General features: G+C 45.2%; 1 protein-coding gene across 4 annotated transcripts in view; it reads right to left on the bottom strand.

Moving 5' to 3' along the window:
• Nucleotides 1-413: 413 nt before the first annotated feature.
• alpk1 (alpha-kinase 1) overlaps nucleotides 414-23,946 on the bottom strand; it is a 141,179-nt gene continuing 117,646 nt past the window's right edge. For all 4 annotated transcript variants that reach the window (XM_039759783.1, XM_039759782.1, XM_039759784.1 and 1 more), the window contains exons 12-16: nucleotides 12,928-14,788; nucleotides 12,124-12,280; nucleotides 10,733-10,895; nucleotides 4,752-4,938; nucleotides 414-4,673 (exon numbers count right to left, since the gene is read on the bottom strand). In XM_039759783.1, coding sequence (XP_039615717.1) covers nucleotides 4,495-4,673; nucleotides 4,752-4,938; nucleotides 10,733-10,895; nucleotides 12,124-12,280; nucleotides 12,928-14,788 — 2,547 coding nt within the window. In that variant the 3' untranslated portion in view covers nucleotides 414-4,494. The remainder of the gene's footprint in view (nucleotides 4,674-4,751; nucleotides 4,939-10,732; nucleotides 10,896-12,123; nucleotides 12,281-12,927; nucleotides 14,789-23,946) is intronic.

A 23,946-nucleotide genomic window follows, 5' to 3' on the forward strand; every position in this document is an offset into this window, starting at 1 on the left:
GGTGTGCAATGGGATTGAGGCTCAAACTGATGGTTCATTTCAGTTCACCTGGCAGAAATGGAACAGTCAAATCTCCGCAAGCCATCACGGTGGAATGGATTATTCACACTAGTCATCGATCCCTGAATACGTCTCTTTCCATGCAGCTGCAAGGCACAGCGGCGCCATAGAGTCCTGCGCAGCTCGCCGAGCACTCGGGCCTGTGTGAGCGCTTCTGCTTCAGGGCCGCCGTATTGTTAAAAGTATACGATCGGGATCTCCTGAACAATTCATAATCAGAATAATCGCACTCGCCAAGCCAGGGGGCACAAAGAAACGAAAATCCCTGGGACCATTAAATCCGTTAATTCCAAAAAAGAAATTCCGCATGACGATTTTTGCCAGTTTTGACGGGCCTGGGGGAGCGAGGAGGCTTTTTTTTTTTTTCCGGCTATGAAAGTCAGCGAACGCTTTGTTCAAATAAGCATTGTGTTCAAAAAATACTTTATACATCTGACAGTCAAGCTTATTTATCAGAACATTTATGCACAACGTTGACGAGAAAAGGAGGCCCCTCGCTGTCAAAAAGAGTGGAGTTCTGAAAGGCCATCGCACGCTCAGCCAATCGGCCCTTTTCTTTTTTTTTTTTTTAATATAAATATAGGAGCGAGCAGCCATGACAGGTAGGAAGGCTCACCGCAGGTTCCGTTTACGCGGCATTTCCACGTTGTGCTCGGTCAGGCCCTTAAACAAGCGGCCCATTAAGAAGGCCTGACATGGCGGAGACCAGCAGCTGCAAGACCCCCATCAGAGATGAGTAAGGAGTCGTGGGAAAAAGTAAGTACCCCCCTTTGAAATGTATGATTCAAACTGCGTCTGTAGATAAAGGTGATGCAATTGAAGGAAAGAAAAAACAATAAAATCGAACAATTCATTCAATAAAACATAAAATGATGTGCCACTTCTGTCCCTCATCTCCGATGCCCGGTGTTGCCCCCTCAAGTGGACGTTTCTTATGCCCGTCTAATGGCCTCCGATGTCAGAAGGGTTGTCTTCTTTTTCCACGTCTGAGGGGTGTCCTGTGTGCACAGATTCGGATCTTTGACTTGGCCATTCCAGAACCTTCCGTTTCCTTTCCTTTCCAGCCATTCCTTGGTGGCTCTCCTGGTATGTTTTAGGGTTATGACCATGTTTGCCAAGGATGCCATTCAGTTGGGCCTCAGAGCGTCTCACACCGTCGTCATTGTTGAGGAATTCCTAATGGATTCAGTGATGATGAGCTTCCCAGGCCCTGATGCAGCAGAGCGATCCCAAACCCTGACATGTTCACTGCCACCGCCGCCATGCTTTACAGTTGGTATCCAGTCCTTTTGTGTCTTCTGATATGGTGACCAACTAATTCTATCTTGGTCTTGTCTGTCCAGAGTCCTGGTCTTCATGGTGAAGTTGCGATCACGTCAATGCGTGCAATAGCGAGTGTTCGGGATTCGGTCTGGTTTGAGGTGAATGGCAAGTTAGGATTGAAAGGAAAGCTCATGTTTTACTGAAGGTACCGAAAATCCCAAAATCCCCGTACCGTTTTCTAATTTTTCACTACTTTTCCAGTACTGGTATACCACACAATTCTAATGCTCAGCCAATTCAAACTTCCCACAACACTCTCACAACCAGCTTTATCCAGTTACGGGGCCGCAGCCAATCCTGGCCAACCTAACACTGGAGGGGATTTAGAATCACCAATCACCTCAGGTCTTATCGGTAAGAGAAAAACATGTGGACACAGAGAGAACATGCAGGTGCCACCCCAAGCCAGGAGGCTGTATCCACAAAGCTGGGCCACAATGCCACCCTCAGTCACACTTGTTTCACAAAGCAGTTGAAAATATCGAGAGGAAAAAAAACAGCAACGTCAATTCAGCGCGGGATGAATCCACCAACTGGCAAACCAAAGGAAGCGATTGCAGTGCAGAGCGGGGGGGCGCGGAGCTCCAGGTGAAGAAAGACAAGTGGGCAGCGTGTGCTGAGCTTTAACGGACTCCCATTGCAAGACACCTCGTGCCTTCATTTTAATAAGTACATCTCTCTGGTGTGGCGCCTCATAGTTCTGGATTATTACAGTCCATTTCTACTTAGGTAGACAACAGAAGTTACAGAAATGACAAACTCATTATGACAACACAAAGAACACAATTAAGTTAGCGGCAAAGACGGCGGACACTTCACCGGAAAGACACGTGGCGGTTCACAAGAGAGTTCTTGTAAACGGGCCTGAACCCAAAAAGCAGACTCTTAACATTCTCTAACCGGCTTGATCCAGTGCAGGGGTGGGCGGGGCCTATCCCAGGGGCATCAGAGCCATCACCTGACACACACACGCGCATGCCAGTGTCCACACTGCCACGCGGTCATTTAAACATGCAGACATTCGTCACCATTTTAGCCTTTCGTCCATTCAACTTCTGCGTTTTTAACCCCCAAAAACGACTTTTGAAAATGCTCTCCGGCATCGTATACAGCCCTGTGGTGCATTTGGACAAAGTCAATGTAATGGAATTACAAAGTCCGTTCAGAAATCCCAGTCTTAGAATGGGACATAATGAGCATAGCCACATGTGGTGAACGCGCCAGCTTCCTGCACACAACACGCGTCTTTCGTGTCTCTTCATTGCGCTGCCACTACTGTGCTGTACTTTCTATCGTTATTGTATCGTATAACAACGCCTGCTTCGACTCATATCACATATCGCGTGTCTCTGGAGTGCTTTGGTGTTATGTGGTCAAAACAGGAACACTGCAGTACCCCATATAGTTGTGTTAAGTAGTAAAGAGCTTCGGTAAAAAGACAGATTTCTATCAATCTATTGTAAGTGCCAAGCAGGATTATCTGGCATTCTGGCCAGGATATGTGTGGGATCCTTACCCGGATGGGAGGACAACATAAGGGAGCAGAGGGGGAAAGCTACTAAAATTTGTCTATTTTCATCCCAATCCACTAGATGGCAGCATCCCAGAAACACAGTCACCATGTGAAACCAGGAGGGGCATGATGGGAGTTGTAGTGCAGAGAGTCAGCCCTGCTGTGTCCCATGGGAGCTGCCAGGGGGTGCTGCAGGGATACAACACTTTCAGGACTTCCACCTGACCAGGAAGTGCTTCCCTAAGGCTATGCCCTGGCCCTGGATGTACTTCCGGGTCCAACTTAAAAGGAAGCTGGGATCAAGGAAGACAACACTGACGGGAGGGAGGTTTACAGAGAGAAAGAGAGAAGAGATGGAACGAGGAAAGGAAGACGACAATTGTGCATACATGTGCTTCAGAGACCGGGAAGAAACGTGCTGTGTAATAAACCCCTCTGTTTTGAACCTGGGGCTGCCTCTGTCACAGTTGTTTGGGGCTCAGTGGTGCCCCCTATCTGTCACACTATCTAAAGAACTGTACATAATATGGCGTTTGCACAACATACGATGGATGTTAAGTGCCGCATACAAGTATGTCTGAAAACGGCAACTCAGCATCGCAGTGCAGCTCGGTAGGAAACATACGGCTTTGAAAATGCCAAGTCGAATCGCGCTCTGCTTGATTTGTGCGGATTACCTGGCTCTTCCCTGATTGGTCCCCCCATTCACAGAATGGAACCGTATTCGGCGTAAGGGTGACTCCTGTACTCAAGGACATCAGTGGAAGTTAAGGGGAAGAGCACTTGGGACCAAAGCCAGGAAGCTCTCCTTCACATAGACAGTTGTGGGACTCCAAGATGTGGAGTTGAAGTAGAAACCTTCAAGAAGGATCTGGGTGACATATGAGTGGCCACTTAGCTAAACACACGAGTGACAAATGGACTGAGTGGCCTCCTCTCGTATGTCAAAGTTCTTCTGTTCCAACATGGCGGAGGCTTTCTGTGCTGATTGTGTCCATCCACCGTAAATCGTGTTTTGTACAGTTTACACATCCAAAAGGCAAAATAATTTACCAGTCACTACAGTTTTATGATAAATCCCGTGGCCGTTGGTGTAGCCCTCCCCTTTTAAGGTGGGCACTTTGCATGTCGAGTGTAGGCCAACGACTACATGGTGTGTGTTTAGTGGGGGCACAATGTGGAAACGCCAGTATGGATGGAGATTGTGTTTGTTTAAAAACGGCACTCTTAGTGTGGACATACTTAGCATCCCCTCACACACGTCTTTGGGGACTTGAGAGATAAGAACAGACAGACACACGGAGAACACGCAAACCCCGAATGGACGACGGCCAGCTGCAGGATATGAACTTGGGATGCTGGATGTCATTTTAAGGCAAGTTGTTCTCTAAAAGCTGAGTTCCTGCTCCATAAAAAACTTAAGTTTTAATACAAATACAGTTAAAAAAAATGTTAAAAAACCCCTGAGAGGACCAGCACCAGAGTTAAGACACAGCCATGTTGGCAGTGACCTAAAAGTACAGTAAGAAACAAACGATAAAACAACACAAGCATTTCTGTAACGGAGAACGTCCTCACCACCATCAGGCCAGACGGCACTACCTGACTTGTTTCAAAGAAAGCATTTTACAGATTTCGTTGCATTCTGGTCCATGTTGGTATTTGAGGAAACAGTCGATACCGTGCCTCCCAGACGACGACGGCTTTGGCCAACAAATCGAATGAATCTGGGGGTCCGTCAGGTACAGCAGGCCTTTGCCATTTCCGGTGATCCAGCCTAATTAAAAAAAAAAAACGGTTAAAGGCAAAACTTCAAACCCGGGACCCCATTGTGAACACTTCAGAAGTCCCCCACCTTGCAGGTCCACCACCACCTCCTTGTGCCTGGAGAATTCGTAGGTGAAGTGGCCAAACGCCAGTCCGTACTCGGTCGCTTTATATTCTCTCACCACGGCTTTCCTGTTGTTTGTGAGCTTCACGAACTCTCCAAGAATGTACGGCTCCACGCTCACGCAGCCCTTTATTACGTTATCCTCCACGATCTGGAAGAAGGAACAAAAACAAACAAAGGATCGAAAGCTTTGCATGAAAACCAGCAATGGAGAACGCTGTCCACGTGTGTAACGTAAGGAGGGTCAGCAGGATCGATGGCGGGCTTTACTCTGAACGTCCTAAAGCGTCGATCCCACCAGCGTCTTTATACTTCATGCTCAGAACGCATAAGCGCCCGCATCATGGCTGCCACACGTTCCCAGCGTTCATTTCACGTGTCCTCAGAAATTGGCGCGACATGTGCGCGAGTTGCAGTACCAGCACAAAGTCAGGGGGGCGCAGTGTGCTAAAAGTCGGAATGTGACGTCAGAGTCTCTGTTACTATCTACATGTGACAGAAAGCCGCTATGCAGATCCTACGAGATCGGTGTGCGCGCTTCGACGTTTGATGAATGCCGACATACAGATGCATTCGTGGTGCTTTTATATTCACGCGTCGCATATTCCCGATCGTAATGACACGATACACTTTAAAAGTCTCACATCCCGTCTTTTTTTATTTTTTGCAACTTCACAACAACAACATAATGCACAGCGCTATATTTGAGCCACTGAGAAAAAAAATTAAGGATTTGGTGAAAACGTGTATTTTGTGATTAAAGTGGAAATTTCGCCTTTAATCTCGAAATGTCCACTTTAACGTTGTAGTTTACTTTATCATTAAAGCAGACCGTCGTAAACGTCATCCCAGTTTTTAACCGCTACGGTAAGCAGCAATAGATCACCACAAAGAACACATTAAATGTATGATATTCCAACTCTCTGCACATTTAGAATCTTTAGATTTATATATGATATCACTTTTATGATGAACTGCATTGAAGTGTGTATGTTACATTTCACAGATAAGTCGTTAACTTAGTTTAAATAATGAATACTGTTAATAATTACACACATGGGGGTGACACGGTGGCGGAACAGGAAGCCCTGCTGTCTCGCAGGGAGTCACGTCGCTGGTATTCCCTGCTTGGATTCCACACTGGGCTCCAGTTTCCTTCCAAAGATATGCGGATTTGGTGCCACTAAAATGACGCCAGTGTATGCGAGTGCTTGTATTCATTCACCTTGCGATGAGCGGAGGCCTCGTCCAGAGTGTGTTTCTCACTCGTGCCCAATTCTTGCTGGAATGGACACATTGCGGTAAGGTATCATCAGAATTCAATGGCTGTTCTAGGCAATTCACAACACAGAGAAGCCGAACCTGTTCTCACCGTGATGATATCTCACACTGCCACCTGGTGGACTCCTCCAGATTTACGGAAAGTACGTGCGCAAGTATAAACAGCACAACGCTTGCGTAGCAGGAGCGTCCGCTGCAGCATGCGTCACGTCGCGTGAAGTATAACCCCGGCCTTACAAGCTCCTCGAGTCCAACAAAGGGTCGTGGGGTCAGAAGTCCAATCCAGCAGCACCATGCGGAGGAATTAATGAAACCGGCAACCGTCAATAATAAACTATGCTTACTTTAATGGAACGGACAATAAAATTAACTTGGTGGCAAGTTTCCAATTGTAAAACTCAACAAATACAATTTTCTAGCATGTAAGCAAAGAGGCGGTGGATTCAGAGAGTCTGGAGACCCAACACTTTTCTGTGGACTTTATCGTGTTGTGGATTTCAGGATAAGTTCACCATTTTAGCTCATCAATGTACACTGAATAGCCCAAAGGGACAACATGTCAGGTGAAAGAGAACATCGATATCTCCATGATGGGTGTGTGTCTGACTGTCTTTGTGTGTGTCACCGTTCCTTAAGGACGGTCTAGAGCTGAAATGGCTGGACGGAAAAAATACCAAACTCAAAACTTAAATCTGTTATGAGAGGACGATATGTGGATTCGTTTTTGAGCCAAATCGTGCAAGAGAAAGAGGCCCTCTAGAGGAACCCTCAAATACTGCAATTAATGATGAATTCTTCTTGTCAATTGCTATGGTAATGACCTATTTTATGATTATAAAGATCAGCATCAGAGCGCTAAATAATTACAGAATAGTTTGGGTAACTTGGTCCCTATGGCGCAAAGCCTACTGACGCTCATGTCTGAATTTTTTTTTTACTTATTTACTAATTTACCAATAAATTGTACTATATTGTTTTTGAATTCTGGGTTAAAAATGTTATGCTTATGAAAACTATCAGGAAAGATCGAGTAAGACTTGGAAATAAGACGTAGTCAAAACACAGAAAGGGGGTCGAAACTGAGACATCAGCAATCAAGCATCAAAACCAAAATGTGAGTTGAAAACCAAGGCCAAAAATATCAACGCAAGAGGTCAGCAGCGGTGTTGCCAGGTCCGTGGATTTCTTGGCCATTTTAGGCCTGTGACGATGCGGGTTCTACTCCATGTCTTGCATCTGGGAGCTCTTGAACCCGTCACCGTTGGTAATGTCACCGATGAGCTCGGCAGTGAGGCACAACAAATGGAGCAAGGGGATGGTGCAAAAAAGTGACAAGTGCTTTTATTAAAAAAAACATCAACAAAAACAAAGTGTCCAAATAAATGAAGTGCAGTGCCTCCAAAGTCATTAAATAAATAATCGATAAAAACAGGTGTTATTGTAAAGGTGAAAAATACAAAAAATACAAAAAAAAAACCAATCCTTCAAAACGAGGTTAAAACAATGCTGGAAGCAGTCCATTAAAAACACAAAGCTCGGTGTCTTTTTACCTGGCGGCTCCCCTGCTTCTCCCATCAGGCTTTGCAACAGGAGAGTCGCCATACCTGCTGCTGACCTTCTTTCCACATACAGTTAGGTCCCTAAATATTTGGACAGAGACCACTTTTTTCTCATTTTGTTCTGCACATCACCACAATGAATTTGAAATGAAACAACTCAGATGACGTTGAAGTGCAGACTTTCAGCTTTAATTCAGTGGGATGAACAAAACGATTACATAAAAATGTGAGGCAACTAAAACATTTTTTGAACACAATCCTTTCATTTCAGGGGCTCAGAAGTAATTGGACAAATTAAATAACTGGATATAAAATGTTCATTTCTAATACTTGAAAACCCTTTGCTGGCAATGCCAGCCTGAAGTCTTGAACTCCTGGACATCACCAGATGCTGAGTTTCCTCCTTTTTAATGCTCTGCCAGGCCTTTACTTTCAGTTGCTGTTTGTTTGTGGGCCTTTCTGTCCGAAGTTTAGTCTTCAACAAGTGAAATACACGCTCAGTTGGGTGAAGATCAGGTGACTGACTTGGCCATTCAAGAATTTTCCACTTCTTTGCTTTAATAAACTCCTGGGTTGCTTTGGCTGTATGTTTTGGGTCATTGTCCATCTGTATCATGAAACACCACCTAATCAATTTGACGTCATTTAGCTGATTTGAGCAGACAGTACATCTCCAAACACCTCAGAATTCATTCGGCTGCTCCTGTCCTGTGTCACATCTTCAATAAACACTCGTGTCCCAATGCCACTGGCAGCCATCACACTGCCTGCCTCCACCGTGTTTTACAGATGATGTGCTATGCTTTGTTCCATGCCTTCCTTCTCCATCCTTTTTTCTTGCCATCATTCTGGTGGAGGTTGATTTTGGTTTCGTCTGTCCAAAGAATGTTTTTCTAGAACTGTGTTGGCTTTTTTGGATGTTCTTTAGCAAAGTCCAATCTAGCCTTTCTATTCTTGAGGCTTAGGAGTGGCTCACACCTTGCAGTGCACCCTCTGGATTTCCTTTCATGCAGTCTTCTCTTTATGGTAGACGTGGATATCGATACGCCTGCCCACTGGAGAGTGTCGTTCACTTGGCTGGCTGTCATGAAGTGGCTTCTCTACACCATGGAAATGATTCTGCGATCATCTACCACTGTTATCTTCTGTGGACGTCCAGGTCTTTTTGCGTTGCTGAGTTCACCAGTGCTTGCTTTCTTTCGCAGGATGTACCAAACTGTAGATTCTGCCACTCGTAATATTGTAGTCATTTCTCGGGTGGGTTTTTTCTGTTCTCGCAGCTTAAGGATGGCTTCTTTCACCTGCATGGAGAGCTCCTTTGACCGCATGTTGTCATCTTCTACATGCAAGCACCACACCTCAGATCAACTCCAGGCCTTTTATCTGCTTAATTGATAAGACAGAACGACGGACTTGAACACACCTGCCATGAAATAGCCTTTGAGTCAATCGTCCAGTTACTTGTGAGCCCCTGAAATGAAGGGATTGTGTTCAAAAATACTTTAGTTGCCTCACATTTTTATGTAATCGTTTTGTTCAACCCACTGAATTAAAGCTGAAAGTCTGCACTTCAACGTCATCTGAGTGGTTTAACATTTCAAATTTATTGTGCTAATGTACAGAAGCAAAATTAGAAAAACAGTTGTCTCTGTCCAAATATTTAGTAACTGATCTGGTGGCCTTACGATCCCTGGCTCCGGTTCAGCTCACCTAGATCAAGACTTAGCTTACCTTGGCGACCAGGACAGGGAATTCATCGCCCAAGCCTCCCGACTCCCGCTGCCTTCTCGGCTTTACGCGGCCAGCTGTCCTACCGCCGGTCACTCCCGTTCCTCCATAAAATGTTCAGCGGGAGCGACCACTTCCACCTGCCCTAGGTGTTGGCCAAACACCCCTGCTAGGGCTCAACAGTCCAGCTGCCTGCCTGCTCGCCTTTGCTCACACCGGCTCTCTGTCCACACTGCTTCCTGCTTTCTTCCACACTCCTGCAACCTCAGTTTGCTTTTCTTTCCTTCTCCCTTAGCCGCCTTGCGCTTCTATTTATGAAGAGGACGTGGCAGCTGTGGCACATCAGCAGCCCCTGAGAACAATTACGGATGCGGACGATTTCTCACCTGTGCACTTAGGTGAGAAACGACCACATCACGAATCATCCCGGGAACCGCTTCAGCCACACAACACCACGCCCCCTCGCTAAGCCGCGAGTGAGGTGATTGCTTATTTAAAACCTGGTCTCTTGACGTGAGCTGTGGACCCGCTATACCACAAGGCCAGCTGGTCTCATAACACATAGGAGCTACACAAGAAGAGGCAGAGCAGGCTCTTCTCCCATCGGAGATGGCGCTGCTGTAATGTAGGCAGTGACATCATTCATCATCTTCTACAACTCTGTGATGGACACTGTGGTCTGCTGGGCTGGTAACATCACTTCAAGAGAGGCCCACCGGATTAACAAACTAATTAACAATTATGGGGCCCCCTGGAGTGCCATTATGAACAACACTGCACATTCTCTCTCTCTGACACACCAACACGGAGGACATTCAGCCAACGAATCATTCAGCACAAGTGTGTCAAGAAGCGCAACTGGACCTCCATCATACAAAACGCAATGCACCTGTATAGTGCCTGACTGGTGCTGACAAGTCAGAAGATTTTCTTCCTTTTTAGCCATTCCAGTGTGTGTGTGTGTGTATGCAGTGTGTACTGTATGTGGAGACACTTGTGAGGTCCTCTGCTCCTTCTTGACCACTGTTGATCCCACTTCTACATGGTATCAAACCTCAGTCCAGACTCTTTTCATGTGTAGCTCCTGGCTGGTGGAATGAGCTGCCCACCTCCATTCAAACTTCTGACTCCCTCGATGTGTTTAAGAAGTGTTTGACGACCCTCTTGACTGGTGAATTCTAACTGTGAGGATTTTGTGGAACTCACTGGCATTTTGTTCTGAACTCTTTACGTGTGATGACTCATATTATTCCCTTGTCCTGTCAGACTTGTTCCTAAACAGTCCCCCATATCTACTCGATCATGTTGACCTGTTTCGTGAGTCACCTCGGCTAAAAGCGTCTGCTAAGCAAATAAATGTAACTGCCAGGCACTGACCAGTAGAACCTCTGCTGGAACAAAGTAGATCTGAGTGGGGATCTGCTTCTCATACAGCCTCTTGTTGAATTCTCTCACGTAGTACTGGGCCGTCATTTGTCTCTCGACGTCGTTCAGGTGGTAATAGAGTTCCCTGGATGACTGGTATTCTTTACCAATATACCTGAGAAAGGAAATAAAGAATTAGGCAAGAACCAACCCCAAGAGATAAAGCAGAAACCGTACATGACTCGATATTCTGCTGCCTTTGATCAGGAATTCACTCGGGGCGACGTCCCACCCTCAGCCACTATTCCTCCCTGAGCTGAATTCAGACTCAGGCCGCTGATACACAAAGCGGTTTCCTCAGCCAGCTCCACTAAAACAGAACTCTGTCACATGCTTGTAGCGGTCCGGTGCCGCTAAGATTCACACCATCGATGAGACGGTGATTTATTTCTTTTTTTTCGTGAAGATTCCAGGGACGCACTCAGCCTTGGCCCGACTCACAGACAAAAAATCAACATTAATTAATTAATGTATTAAACACTAATAAGCAAAATATACCTACAACACTAAACGATCCCACCCCAGTTCCACTTACGGCGATGTACAATAAACACAAACAAACCACAAACAAAAACCACTCACTATAAAGTCCATGGAAAATGGCAACTGAAGAAACGCAATGATGGAGGGCGATAGTCCAGAGATCAGCATGTTGAATGGGAAGGTAAAGATAATCCTACCGGTATCTGCTGATGAGACGAAGACGAGTGAATGGGATCAGGATGACAACAAATCCTCGGACAGTCCTCATGTGCAGGAAGACACCAGACAGACCACAACCCAAAACAAGTGACGATCCAGGACAAAACAAGAATCCACCGGTATTGGAACGGAAGGCAGACGGAGAGGAAACTCCAGACCCGAAACACCAAAGACTTTCTATTTATTGTATCACTGGCCCCTTTTTAAATGTCGCACCGTCCTCCTTGTACCCAGCAGCCCCTGCACCCTCAGCAGACGACCAATCGGAGCCAATGCAGGGACTGCTGGGAGTTGAAGTTTCAATCCCCGGTAGCACTGCTACCCACTGGCCAGTCAGGTTTCTAACTGCGAGGCTGCCTCTTAATTTCTCTATTCTACTCGCTCCTTCGCCTGAGCTAACTCTGGTCACGGCACCACTTGTGTCCTCTCAAGAGAGATGCCAACCCCTCCACCGCCATGCTCGTCATCCTCAGTGCTGGGGTTTGTACTCGGGACACAACAGCCAAATAAGCTCTCCTTCAGCCCAACTACAGAAGATTCGGCCTACTGAGTCGGAGGTCCCGAGTTTACAGCCTGTGTGAGGACGTAAAATGGAGAGGGATGGTACCCTCGTTTCTCACTGGCAACATAATGGCACTGACCTGCCTAACATTTCTTCCTGATGTAAAAACTGAATCCAAAACGCCGATCTCTGTTTGCCTTTGCGTCCAAGAGGGGCCCCAATGTACACCTGAGTTTCTTGGGCTGTCCACACTCCGGGGCTCGCTGACGTTTTAGAACATTTTAAAAGCAGAGCACCTGCAAAGAGAAAACAAAAATGTTTAGGTGTCACCCTTAAGTGGTCAGACGGGGGTTTAGCAGGTGTATTCGTGAGAGAGAAAGTGTCTAGTGGGTATACCCGGTTATTCGTCTCTCAGGCTATAGGATGACAGATCTGGATGTTATTATGGTGACCTCACCCTCTGATGCAGTTACAGGCCTCAGGGGGCGGCACCTGGCGACCGGACTCTTGACCAATAAAATGATGGGAAGAGGCAGAACGTTAACTCAAAAATGTGATTCCGTGTGAAGCGGCTTCTTGCTTGGGGATGACTTTCATTTTCTAGAGTTATTAATGTAATAATTACTTAACATAAAATAATGTGTTCTGCACATCTGTGAGCACACAACTGGATGGCCTGACTTATGCATTATGTGTAGGGGATTTTTGTCTGCCATTAGGTCCTGTCCTGTTACAAATCATGTGATGTCCATTCCAGATTAAAAACTGTTCATGGCCATCACTGCAGACTACATAGGGACGTAACGTATAAAAAGAGATATCATTTTTGGGTGAACTATTTCTTTAATCAGCTAAAGATCCTGAGAGAACAGAAACGGGAAGTCATCAAACACAGAAGACACAAATAATAATATTACTAACAATAACAATAATACCAACTTACTGTACACTTCTCTGAGCCTCTTTGGCTTGAACACACCCGTGTCTTGAAATCTTTCCAGAAGCCACGTATGGCTCACTCCCGACAGCAGCTGTGTGTAATCTTCTGGCTTTAGGGTCCGCTTCTCTAAAATTTCCATTTCTTTCTGCCCTTGGACAAAGACAAATGAATCGGTGCTGGAATTAAGGAAGGAAGGGCTGTCCACTTCCGAAAAACTGCCAGAGGAGAAGAATGAAGCTCCAAACGAGGACTTCAGAGAAGAAATGGAACTGTGACTAGAGTTGAGGATCTGCGAGAGATAGTCGTCTTTTTCGTCGCCCTCTTCAGTTTCCTGATCACAGAAGTTGTCGTCTGCTGGGGCTGGTGGTCTCGACTCACCGGCACCATCTTCATTCTCACTGTGACGTGTGACATTCTGAACAGAAGTGTCAGGAGGACTTCCCTCAGACTCCTTCAGTTTGCTGCCTTGTCCAAGCTCATCTTCAGCTTGATTAACATCGGGGATCCTTGAAGAATTTTGTCCTGCAGCCATTAAGAAGTCATCAGTATCATCAATGGTTTCTGCTTGGGTGTCAATTGTGTCAAAGAGCACATGTGTTGGCGAGTGGAGACCTTTTAAAGACTCGGACTCGTTTTTAGTTTGGCCAGGGGGGGATTCACGAGTCTCCTCCATGTTCTGGATTTTCGATGGACTCCCCATTTCTTCCTTATTTGTGGACTCTTTTTGTTTTCTGGTTTGACTAAGAGAGTGTTCACCACTGTCCTTGAAGTTCTGCGTATCTGACGGACCCCCCTTTTCCTCCTTATGCACCGAAACTGTGGTTAGTGAGTCACCATATTCAGATGAAATAGATGGTCCTTTTGCCGAAGGTGGGAGAGGTGAAAGATCCATTTTAGTTTCCTGCAAAGAAGGCTTCTGCATTTCTTGAGAATTACGATCGACATTCTGAGGCAGGTTGCCTTCACTCATTTCGTCGTAGTAGGTCGAACACTGCGTGTCAAAATCTGCTGCTTGATTTCTTTCTGGTTCCTCCGGACAATCAGCGATTTCCTCCCAGCCGCTGGATACATCTGACTCAGAAAGCCGGAACCACGAAGACCCCGAGGACTGACTGTCGTTGAGAGACGTTTTTCTGTCGTCGCTTTCGCTCGAATGCATTGGTCTAGCTTTTCTAGCAAATTCCCGACGTCTCTTTTCAGCTCGACTGAGACCGTCTCCGCTTTCCGGACTGGACGAGGAGTGATGGCTTTCGGTGAACCACTCTGTGTCGACGTCTTTGGTATCTGTTTTCATTGCTGTGATACAAGCTTCGGCGACTGTCTGCCTTTGCTCTTTCGACTCCCTGCAGGATGTTTCAAAAGCTTCACAAATGGTGGTGTGGTACTGGGAGTAACTTTCAATGATTTCGTCAAAGCTAATTTGGGATAAAACCACCGGTTCTTCCAATGAGCTCTTGTAGCTATCTGGGACAAAAGAGTTGGCGTCGGAATTAGGAAAATCCGTCACTTGCAAAAGAGACTTCACACGGCTGACAAGTACCAAGATCTCCTGGGCCAGATTCTCTTTCTCTTTGCTCTCTGCTTTAATGTACACATAAAACTTTCGCATGGCCTCCTTGCACATGTTCTCGGCCTCCTCCACTACCATCTGGGCCTCACCCAGCCATTTGTGAGTGACCGTGAGGCAGAAAATGGCCTTAATAAAACAGTGCAGCTCATGCTTGCTTGTGACAACTTCTTCACCCCTTCTGGTCAGAAGCCCAACTGTGAAAGCCTCCTTGGCTTCGTTCAAATACGTCAGTTTGTCTTCTGGAGGACAAGCAGATGACAGGCTGAATGACAGCAAACACGACCCACAGACAAGCTGGAAAACAAAAGAAGAAGAAGACACATCACATTTGAAACATCCTGAAGCTCCTGTTGTGTAAATTTACTTCAGTAACATCAAGTCCTGAACATCTCCTGAACTTACTCTCCATCTAATGGATTTTTATTGTTTGTTTTTACTGTATAAAGGGCCAGGGTGCTTCTCTGGGTGGACTTTGCACGTCCTCCCCATGTCTGCTTGGGCTTTCTGCTCTTCCTGTCATATACCAAAGACATACAGGTTGGGTTAAGTAGTGACGCCAAACTGGCACGGTGTGAGTGGGCACAATCCTAAAGTACACATAGTAAACTAGACACAATGGGGCACCACTAGTGATTCAGTGGGGTCCAGTTGTATTGTGCCCTCATGCCCAACAAACACACAACACATTGGCACTGTCCTGTGCCATGATAAACACGGATAGATTATAAAGAAGAACTTCATTGTATTTAGAAGGCCACACCTGGGATAAAGCTGGTGTCATACACGGGGTTAGAGGGAGAAGGCTTAGGGAAGAGACCACCATAGGGGAAAAGCAGTTTGGTTTTATGCTAGAGAGAGGAACAATCGATGCCGCCTTTGCATTCAGACAGTTGACAGAGAAGCATCAAGAAACATTTGGTGGTCACTGATTTGGAGAAGGTTTATGATGGAGTGTCACGTCAAGAGGTCTGGAGGTGCAGGAGAGAGAAAGGAGGACCAGAGAAGTGCATGAGGGTTGACAAGGATATGTATGACATAGTGAGGTCTTGGGTTGGAGTAACAAACAAGATCCCATTTGAGGAAGTCTGCACCATGAATCTTCTTGAAGTCCTGACCTCATTGATCTGGTCATGGATGGGTTAAATCATGGGATGAAAGACCAAACCCCATGGTGCAGACTTTGTGCTGATGTGTAACACCAGAAAGGAGGAAGTGGAGAGGAAGCTGGAAGAATGGATAGGGGCTTTGGAAAATGGAGTAATGAAGATAAATAAGAAGAAGACAGAATATCTGAGGATTCATGGCGATCAGGATTCAGAGGTTAGCCTGAAGGGAGAGCCATTAAAAAGAGCAGGGAAGTTTAAATATCTTGGATCAGTGGTAGCCTAAGATGGACAATTAGATGCGGAGATAGGCCATCTTTTGTATACAAATTGCTTGGGATTGTATTGTACTTTCTATTGTTATTTTAATGTGGACTTTCACTACTTACAAGTAAAACATTTACCGTATATGTATTTTGACTTGTAGGCAGCAGCAGCCCCCAGTCTGGCGTATTGTGGGTCTCTGGGGTGATGTAGCATTATATCTCTGTATTTAGTCAAAACAGGAACACTATGGTATCCCACAGAGCTTTGCTAAGCGTTGTATTTAATGTGGTGTTCTCACAATGAACAAATGACATAACGTCCCTTTGCAGAGAATGTGTTCATGAATGTTAAGCAAATATTATATATATATATATATATTCATAGCATCTGTAGTCTGAGTCTCGATCTGATTGTATGGGTGGTTACCTACCAGGTAACGCATGTGGTTGGTCTGCCAGTCGGCAAACATCCGCCACGGGCCCTCTCAGTTGCGAGAAGCAGATCATAAAATGTTACATAGTTTACTGTCAAATAATGCAAAGAGTACGTGACACGTGTTTCGCCCTTATTTGGGCTCATCAGGCATACACACTCACTGCACCTCTCGTGGGAATCGAACCTCAGACGTCAGAGATGAAGTCCCTTTACGCTGCGCCACGGTGTGTGGTTCGTTTATTTGACAGCCTGGAGATCGGAGTAATTACATTCATTGCATCCTTAGTGGCAGGTAACCACCCATACGTCCAAGCCTCCCAAAAGACGCCAGAGTCAGAGGATAAGGCTGGTGAGGCTCTAGAGAAAAGGGATGCAGTTTTACTCTGCTTGGGTTTCTTGGTATTGGTCCCTGGAGACGACTCTGGATCTGAGTGCTCTTCTGTGAAATAAAGGCCTTTGTTGGACTGAACTGCTGGAATTGTCGGTTTGTGTCGGGTTGGGGCACACCCCAGGTCTTCACAATATCTATAAAATATATACTAGGGTGCTTTGCCCTCTGCTCGCTTTGCTCGCCAACTCCAATGCCTAGACTACCCACCAGCCACTTTACGTCTCTGCCGCTCACATTTGTGGATTTCACTTTCACCAAACAACAACTCTTTTAATTCTCGTGGATACGCCTCTTCACTACTTTTCCCTGATGGCAACATGAATCAGACGATCTACAAGTCTCCAACTTAAAGTTTAAAGCCAAACAATATCTACTTACTTCTGTCATATCACCTCTGTCCATATATTCAACCTCTTTTTGCTGTTCCGTTATTTCACCGAGTAATAATTTCCGTTTGTTAGCACTAATGCGGTCTTTACTATCAGTTTTTTGAGACTTTTGAATTTTCGTACTTTCATTATCTCTAACCTGCTCTTCATGTGTATCGCGCCAACATTTTTGAACCTCTTTACAACGTTCTACTTTTTACGTTCTACTCTTTGTCTTTTATTTCCGACCCTGCTTAGTCCTGCTAGGTTTTCAGTCCCACTTGGTCCGGGCTGATTATTACTTTCCGATTTTGCACTTGGATTATTATTGTTCTTTTTTGAATTCTTTTCTCTCCAACGCTTTTGGGCTTCTTTCGATGCGCTGCCCTTTCTTCTTTGCTTAGTCTTTGATGTGTCATCTTGAACGTATAAAATTAATGTCCATAAAAGGTTCACATCGAAGGAAACAAATAAATTGTATGTCTAAAAATACAGTCCAGAAAAGCTGCTTTAAAAGGATGAAACTGAGGACTTTTCATAAACGAATTTAAATGTGGAAAACGTAAAAATGTAAAGGAGCTGAGAGCACATGAACTGTGTCTGACAATAGCATTCACACGTATGAGAAATGATTGAACCGTGTGCGTGGTTGTAAATGTTTCAGAGGAGGGCAGGACTTTTCAAATCTCTTTGCATAAAATCTTGTCTCGCGGGACTTGAAATTATCTCCAAGAATGTTTCGTCGTGGGATTCCCTTTTCTAATAGAAAGATATACATACAGTATACACAGGTATATATAAAGTGGTCGAGTGAGGTACAACATAAGTCAAAAGACTAAATGTAGGGGTGCCAGTCGGGTTGCCCCTTTAAATAATAGTTTCAGGGATAAAAAAAAAAAATAACAGAGCTCGTTGGCACAGACAAACAAAGAAACAGTAAAGCTGCAGTGCTTCCCCCATTTAAACAGGTGCTCGTCTGAGTCAGCTTAGGGTCGACCTCTGTCAGCCGTGTCGATCTATGTCCAAATGAGACGGGAGCACCTCAGATTTATAGTCCTCTGATGGGAAGGGGCGGAGTCAGTTGCCCCTCATTGGATGTCTTCTTGGAGTTGTGGTCAGAAAAAGAGACGACACCATTAGCAACTGTGACAGCTCATATCAGGAGTTGGTATTGCTTACATCGGATGATCACGGAGGTCCTCCTCACAGGCTCAGACGAGTTATGTAAAAACACGCTGGAATGAGAAGGAGCGCTACCGCTAACACCGTCATCTCCTTCTTTCTCTGCAATGCTGAAAAGCAGCCCAGTGAGGGCAACTGGCCCCGCTCCTTTCGGTTCAGCTGCCATAAAAATCTTGGCGTGCCAGAAGGAGCTGCCATTACTGGCTTGAACGACCCACCATATGGATACAACCTTGGTGATCCAGCCCGCCAACCTTGCTTTTGCTGCTTTGATAAATGCTACTATAAGAGATGCCCCTTCTGTGTCAGCTTTTAAATCCTGGCTGAAGACTCACGACTTCAGTTTAGCACACCCTGACTAGAGCTGCTGATTAACTGAGCAGACTGCATCTCTGTTGTTAGTCATTTGCACTAAAACATAAGGAATATGATAGTTAGAATTTGTTACTAACCCTCACCTATTCTGTTTCTTTTCTCGGTACTCAAATGTGCCACTCGGTGCCCACGGCCCACCTGCCAAGTTGTTTTGCCTGCCTAAGGTGAAGTCATCCCTGATGGAGGATCACAGGAATCAAGGGGTAAAGGGGTCCTTCCATCAGATTGGCTGGCCCAGCTGTAGAATGGCCAATGGGAGTGGCAGCTTGATGGCCGAGGTCTCCAGGACTCTAAACAAATCCAAATCATATTATGGGATATCATGTACTGTTAAATTCTGATCTGTATTTGTAATATTTTTATTTTTGTACTGTATTGAGAATTTGTTCTGTTTTGTGTATTGTATTGTATTGTATTGACCCCCTTTTTCTTTTTGACACCCACTGCACGCCCAACCTACCTGGACAGGGGTCTCTCTCTGAACTGCCTTTCCTGAGGTTTCTTCCATTTTTTCCCTACAAGGGTATTTTTCTTGTCTTCTTAGAGAGTCAAGGCTGGGGGGCTGTCAAGAGGCAGGGTCTGTTAAAGCCCATTGCGGCACTTCTTGTGTGATTTTGGGCTATACAACAAATAAATTGTATTGTATTATATTAATGGGATTAACAGGAATGAGCATTTTCTTTTTTTCTGAGTGGTTTTTAGACAATAAAAGGGACAACGCAGTTGGTGCCCCAAACTTTCCCAAGTAAGTGCAGCTGTCATTCCTGCACCCAGTCACAATATATTGTAAGCTGGAGGGGTGATCGCACCCCAAGAGGACAAAGACGCCCCTGGGAATACCCCTGAAACACAGACTACCCTCACATTGCTCCTTACCCTCTCACTTGCGCTATAACGCGTAATACAAGCCTCACGCGATACTCCGCTAACAAAAGCCTTGTGCAGCGCCTGTCGGTTTTGGAATTGATTGTCTGATTTTATCTCTCTCTGCTCCTAGCGGAACTGTCATCTCTGACTTGTCATGGAGCACGGTTAAGCTCATGTGTTTGCAGTGTTTGAATAAAAATCCTTCTTGTTTCTACGACCTCCTGTGTCTCTGTGCAAATCTGTGACCCAAGCGTGACAAGTGGTACCACAAGTGAGGATCATTGTATATATACAGCACATATATATATATATATATATATAGTGACCAAGGATATATATATATATATATATATATATATATATATATATATATATATATATATATATATATATATATATACATACATACATACATACATACATATACATATACAGTGATCCCTCGCTATATCGTGCTTCGATTTTCACGGCTTCACTCCATCGCGAATTTTAAATGTAACCATATCTAAATATATATCACGGATTTTTCGCTGCTTCGCGGATTTCTGCAGACAATGGGTCTTTTAATGTATGCTACATGCTTCCTCAGTTTGTTTGCCCAGTTGATTTCATACAAGGGACACTATTGGCAGATGGCTTAGAAGCTACCCAATCAGAGCATGTATTACATATTAAATAAAACTCCTCAATGATATGCGATGTGCTTCCCGCTCGGTGCTTGATTGCTTTTCTCGGTCTCTCTCACTGTCTCTGACATTCTCTGAGCCTGACGGAGGGGCTGTTTGCCTAGAGGATACGGACGCTCCTCTACAAAATGGCGCTTTATCGCGGTGCTTCGGCATACTTAAAAGCACGTATTGATTTTTTGATTGTTTGCTTTACTCTCGCTTCCTCTCTCTGACGTTCTCTGCCCCTGACGTTTACTTCTTTGAAGAGGAAGATATGTTTGCATTCTTTTAATTGTGAGAAAGAACTGTCATCTCTGTCTTGTCATGGAGCACAGTTTAAACGTTTGACTAAAGGGTGTTAATTCATGTCTAGAGGGCGCTAATAATGTTAACAGTGTGGGAGAGTTTATAAGGGCTTAAAATATATAAAAATAACCATACAAACATATGGTTTCTACTTCACGGATTTTCGTCTATCGCGCGGGGGGGGTTTGGAACGCAACCCCCGCGATCGAGGAGGGATTACTGGTATATATATATATATACCAACATGCACAGAGCTTACAGTATAAAACCCAATATCTGTATTATTATGAGATAATGAAAGTTTTTAGGCTTTTTGATGTTGCATTTTCCGCAGTGCCCACTGGAGTTTGAACTTTGGTTTTTATCGTTTCTTAAAAGTTTTTTCGTGCTCTGAAGGAGGTGTACCACCTGAAATACACTGTAATAATGTTTGTTCATCAAATGAGTAATAAGGCTTTATTTATTTATAAAGACATTATCAGAGCTCCAGTCCACGTGACTCACTTGCTTTGATGGCAGCTCGACTGGCGGCTTGTTTGTCACCAGCATACGCTCAGCTTTTAGCTCAGATGTCGCGGTCAGCAGTCCACCCACTGAAGAGCCTCGGCGTGCCAGGAAATTAAATCCAGAGTGAAACGGGGGGCTTTTTTAAATGCGGAAAGTTCTACCAAAGGGTTCCGCCTTGGTGGGTACAATTTGTCGCTGTTCAATGTGTGCTGTCTACCCTGGCAGCGTGAGTGACAGCCATTCAGAAACAACGGTGGCTCGAGTGCGGAGGAGGAAGCGTTTGAAAGCTAAAGAATGGCAGAACAGCACAGACAGCACAACCTTCATCAGCAGAAAAAGGCGCACGAGGGGTGGGAGTCAGCAGATTTACGCACGTCCCCTTTAACTATACGGTGAGTGACTGCCGAGCTTGCAGTAACACCAAGGAGTTCGATTTCCTCCAAAGTACAAATCCCTCCACTTCAAATATTTTAATTCAGGTGGCAAAAGCCGCAGTGCGAGGCTGAATGTGGAGTTACTGTATGTGTTGGTTTTTGTCTAAATGTGACTGGTCCAAGTTGTCAGAATGTAAATTCTTATAATGCACTCGTAAATTATAAAGTTGGTCAGAATAGCAAACAAAATGCAAAGAAATGCTTCAGAGTGAAGTAAAATAACTGTAATGGCTGGACTGGTTTGGTGTTTGGTAACTGCTACCAGCTTCTTAGGACAAATTGCTTTTTGCTAAACTTGAATGAAGTCCTGAGTGGTCTACATGTCCACTCAGTGACCACTTTATCATTAAGACATCCAAACGCACGGCTCACTCTGTGAAACATGCAGACGCACTCAGGAGGTTAACTGCTTGTGTGACCAAACATACGACAGGCCAAGACATCGGAGCAAAGCCCCTTGTTGGTGGTGCCAGTTACCCTCACAAGACTTTTACTTTGAGGCACAAAAGTAACCGGTGGGCTCCCCGAGACCAGCGTGTATGAAGTTTGGCTGTTATTTTTGATACGCTTCATTGCCCTTCATTAACCACCCTCAATGGCCTTTTCTACGTTACTGTTGTGATGTGCATACACACCGAGGACAGCGTTAAAGGGTCCTAGTGGCTGCAATTCTATGCCACACCAGGGGTTGGCGCTGTGTCCTAATGCCTCTCTCTCTTTCTCCCATGACGGCTATGACACCTATGACGTCACTTCAGGTGTCTGTCCACCTGGACCCGCCTCTTCCTGTCAGAGGGGCCCAAAACGGGACGCTCCGCCATCTTGAGCAGTTCTGTCTTGAACCAACTCTGCAATAGTTTATGTGTTTTTTGAAATTCACTGCCTCCAAATATACAAGGTAGCCATCGTGGCACCCCAACTCTTTATCACTGTCCTGTGAATACGGCACATGACGCTCATGGCCGCTGTTAGCTCAAGTGCTGTTTGAGGGGCTAAATATTTCTTTGGCGGCTGCTCGGAATGCACAGCAGAGCAGCTGTCGGCTGGTCACAGCTTCCGGCTACTGGAGCTAAATGTGGATCGGATGAGAGAGTGAAGCGAATGTGCAAAGCAAAATACTCCGTAGACAATGTCTTGTGTATTATTGCTGAATAGCTGACGCGCGCCATAGCATACGGCGGTGTAAGAATTCACTAAGTGCAAGCGAGACACTGAGGGCATGCAAGACAGTGAGCGCAAGGAAGACAGAGCCCCGCCCACCAATTCTAACCCTCCTACCGCGTCATGGGATACACACGACAGAGCCACGCACGCCAACTGTAACCGTCCTCCCAAGTCCAGCGTCGCTCTCGAGGCATGCAACAACTCACCAAACACAGCCTCAGTCGCTTTCATCTGTGCAAAAGTCCACATGCACCTCTGAGCCACGTTGACTTTACACCGCACGCAAGACAGAGAGCCACGCCCACCAACTCACAGAGCCCCACCTGCCAACTCTAACTAAGGGCATGCAAGACAGAGAGCCACGCCCACCAACTCACAGAGCCCCACCTGCCAACTCTAACTAAGGGCATGCAAGACAGAGAGCCACGCCCACCAACTCTAAGACCATGGGATACGCACGCATTTACTGTACAAATGGATATAAATAATTGCATGTAAACGATTCGCCAAAATCTGTTGTATGTAAACGATGCTGTTTAAAACGTTATTGTTTTTTCATCAGAAAACCCGTTTCCACATCTACCTGTATTAGTTTTTAATTTTAGTTTAGTTTTAGTTTTTAATTAGTGTATTAATTTTAGTTTAAATGGCACTTTTGCCACTCGCAATAGGACAGACGCGCTGACTTATCGTGTCGACTGGGCAACACAGTGAATGCGGCGTCTATCTATATATGTCTATGTTTTTCGTAGCCTGCTACAGGATGGTACTCTCTCGACCACTGGCATTGGTTTTGCTCCTGGCTATTTTCGTTAGACTGTGACGGTGGTTTCCTAAGCCTTTGTTATACTGAATTCCTTTCTCACCGTTTTCTGTTCCTATTCTTACACCGCTGTATGCTACGGCGGGCTTCGGCTAGTAGGAACAGAAAAGGGTGAGAAAGGAATTCAGAAATCAAGAAGAAATAAATAGTTCTTGAAAGACGCAGTTGTGAATAGGTGTTTTGGTGGAGACGACAGATAACGAGTCGAAAGATCTAACCCTAGAAAAAGCCACGTACAACTGACCGTGGCTGAAGACTGCTTGTTGTAGATTAACGCAAATCTTTGCAAACATTTGTGCTTGGGACTTGTTGATAATCATGGAGAAGGCGAGTCTTAGTGGGAATTGTGTGCATTTAAATTTAAAAGGGAGATTGATGTCAGAAGGAAGGAGAGAGATTCTGGGAATGAAGATTGTTTCTGAATTTTGGATAGTGATCAGTTTGCACTCAATAATATTTGTATGTATTTGGGTAACGATGAGTCTTGTTCAGTTGCAAAGACCTTTTGATGGCATAATATTTCGGAGGAGCATAACAACGGCTCCTACCTTCAGATGAAGGA

This window comes from Polypterus senegalus, chromosome 7 (assembly GCF_016835505.1).
Source record: "Polypterus senegalus isolate Bchr_013 chromosome 7, ASM1683550v1, whole genome shotgun sequence".
NCBI lineage: Eukaryota > Metazoa > Chordata > Cladistia > Polypteriformes > Polypteridae > Polypterus > Polypterus senegalus.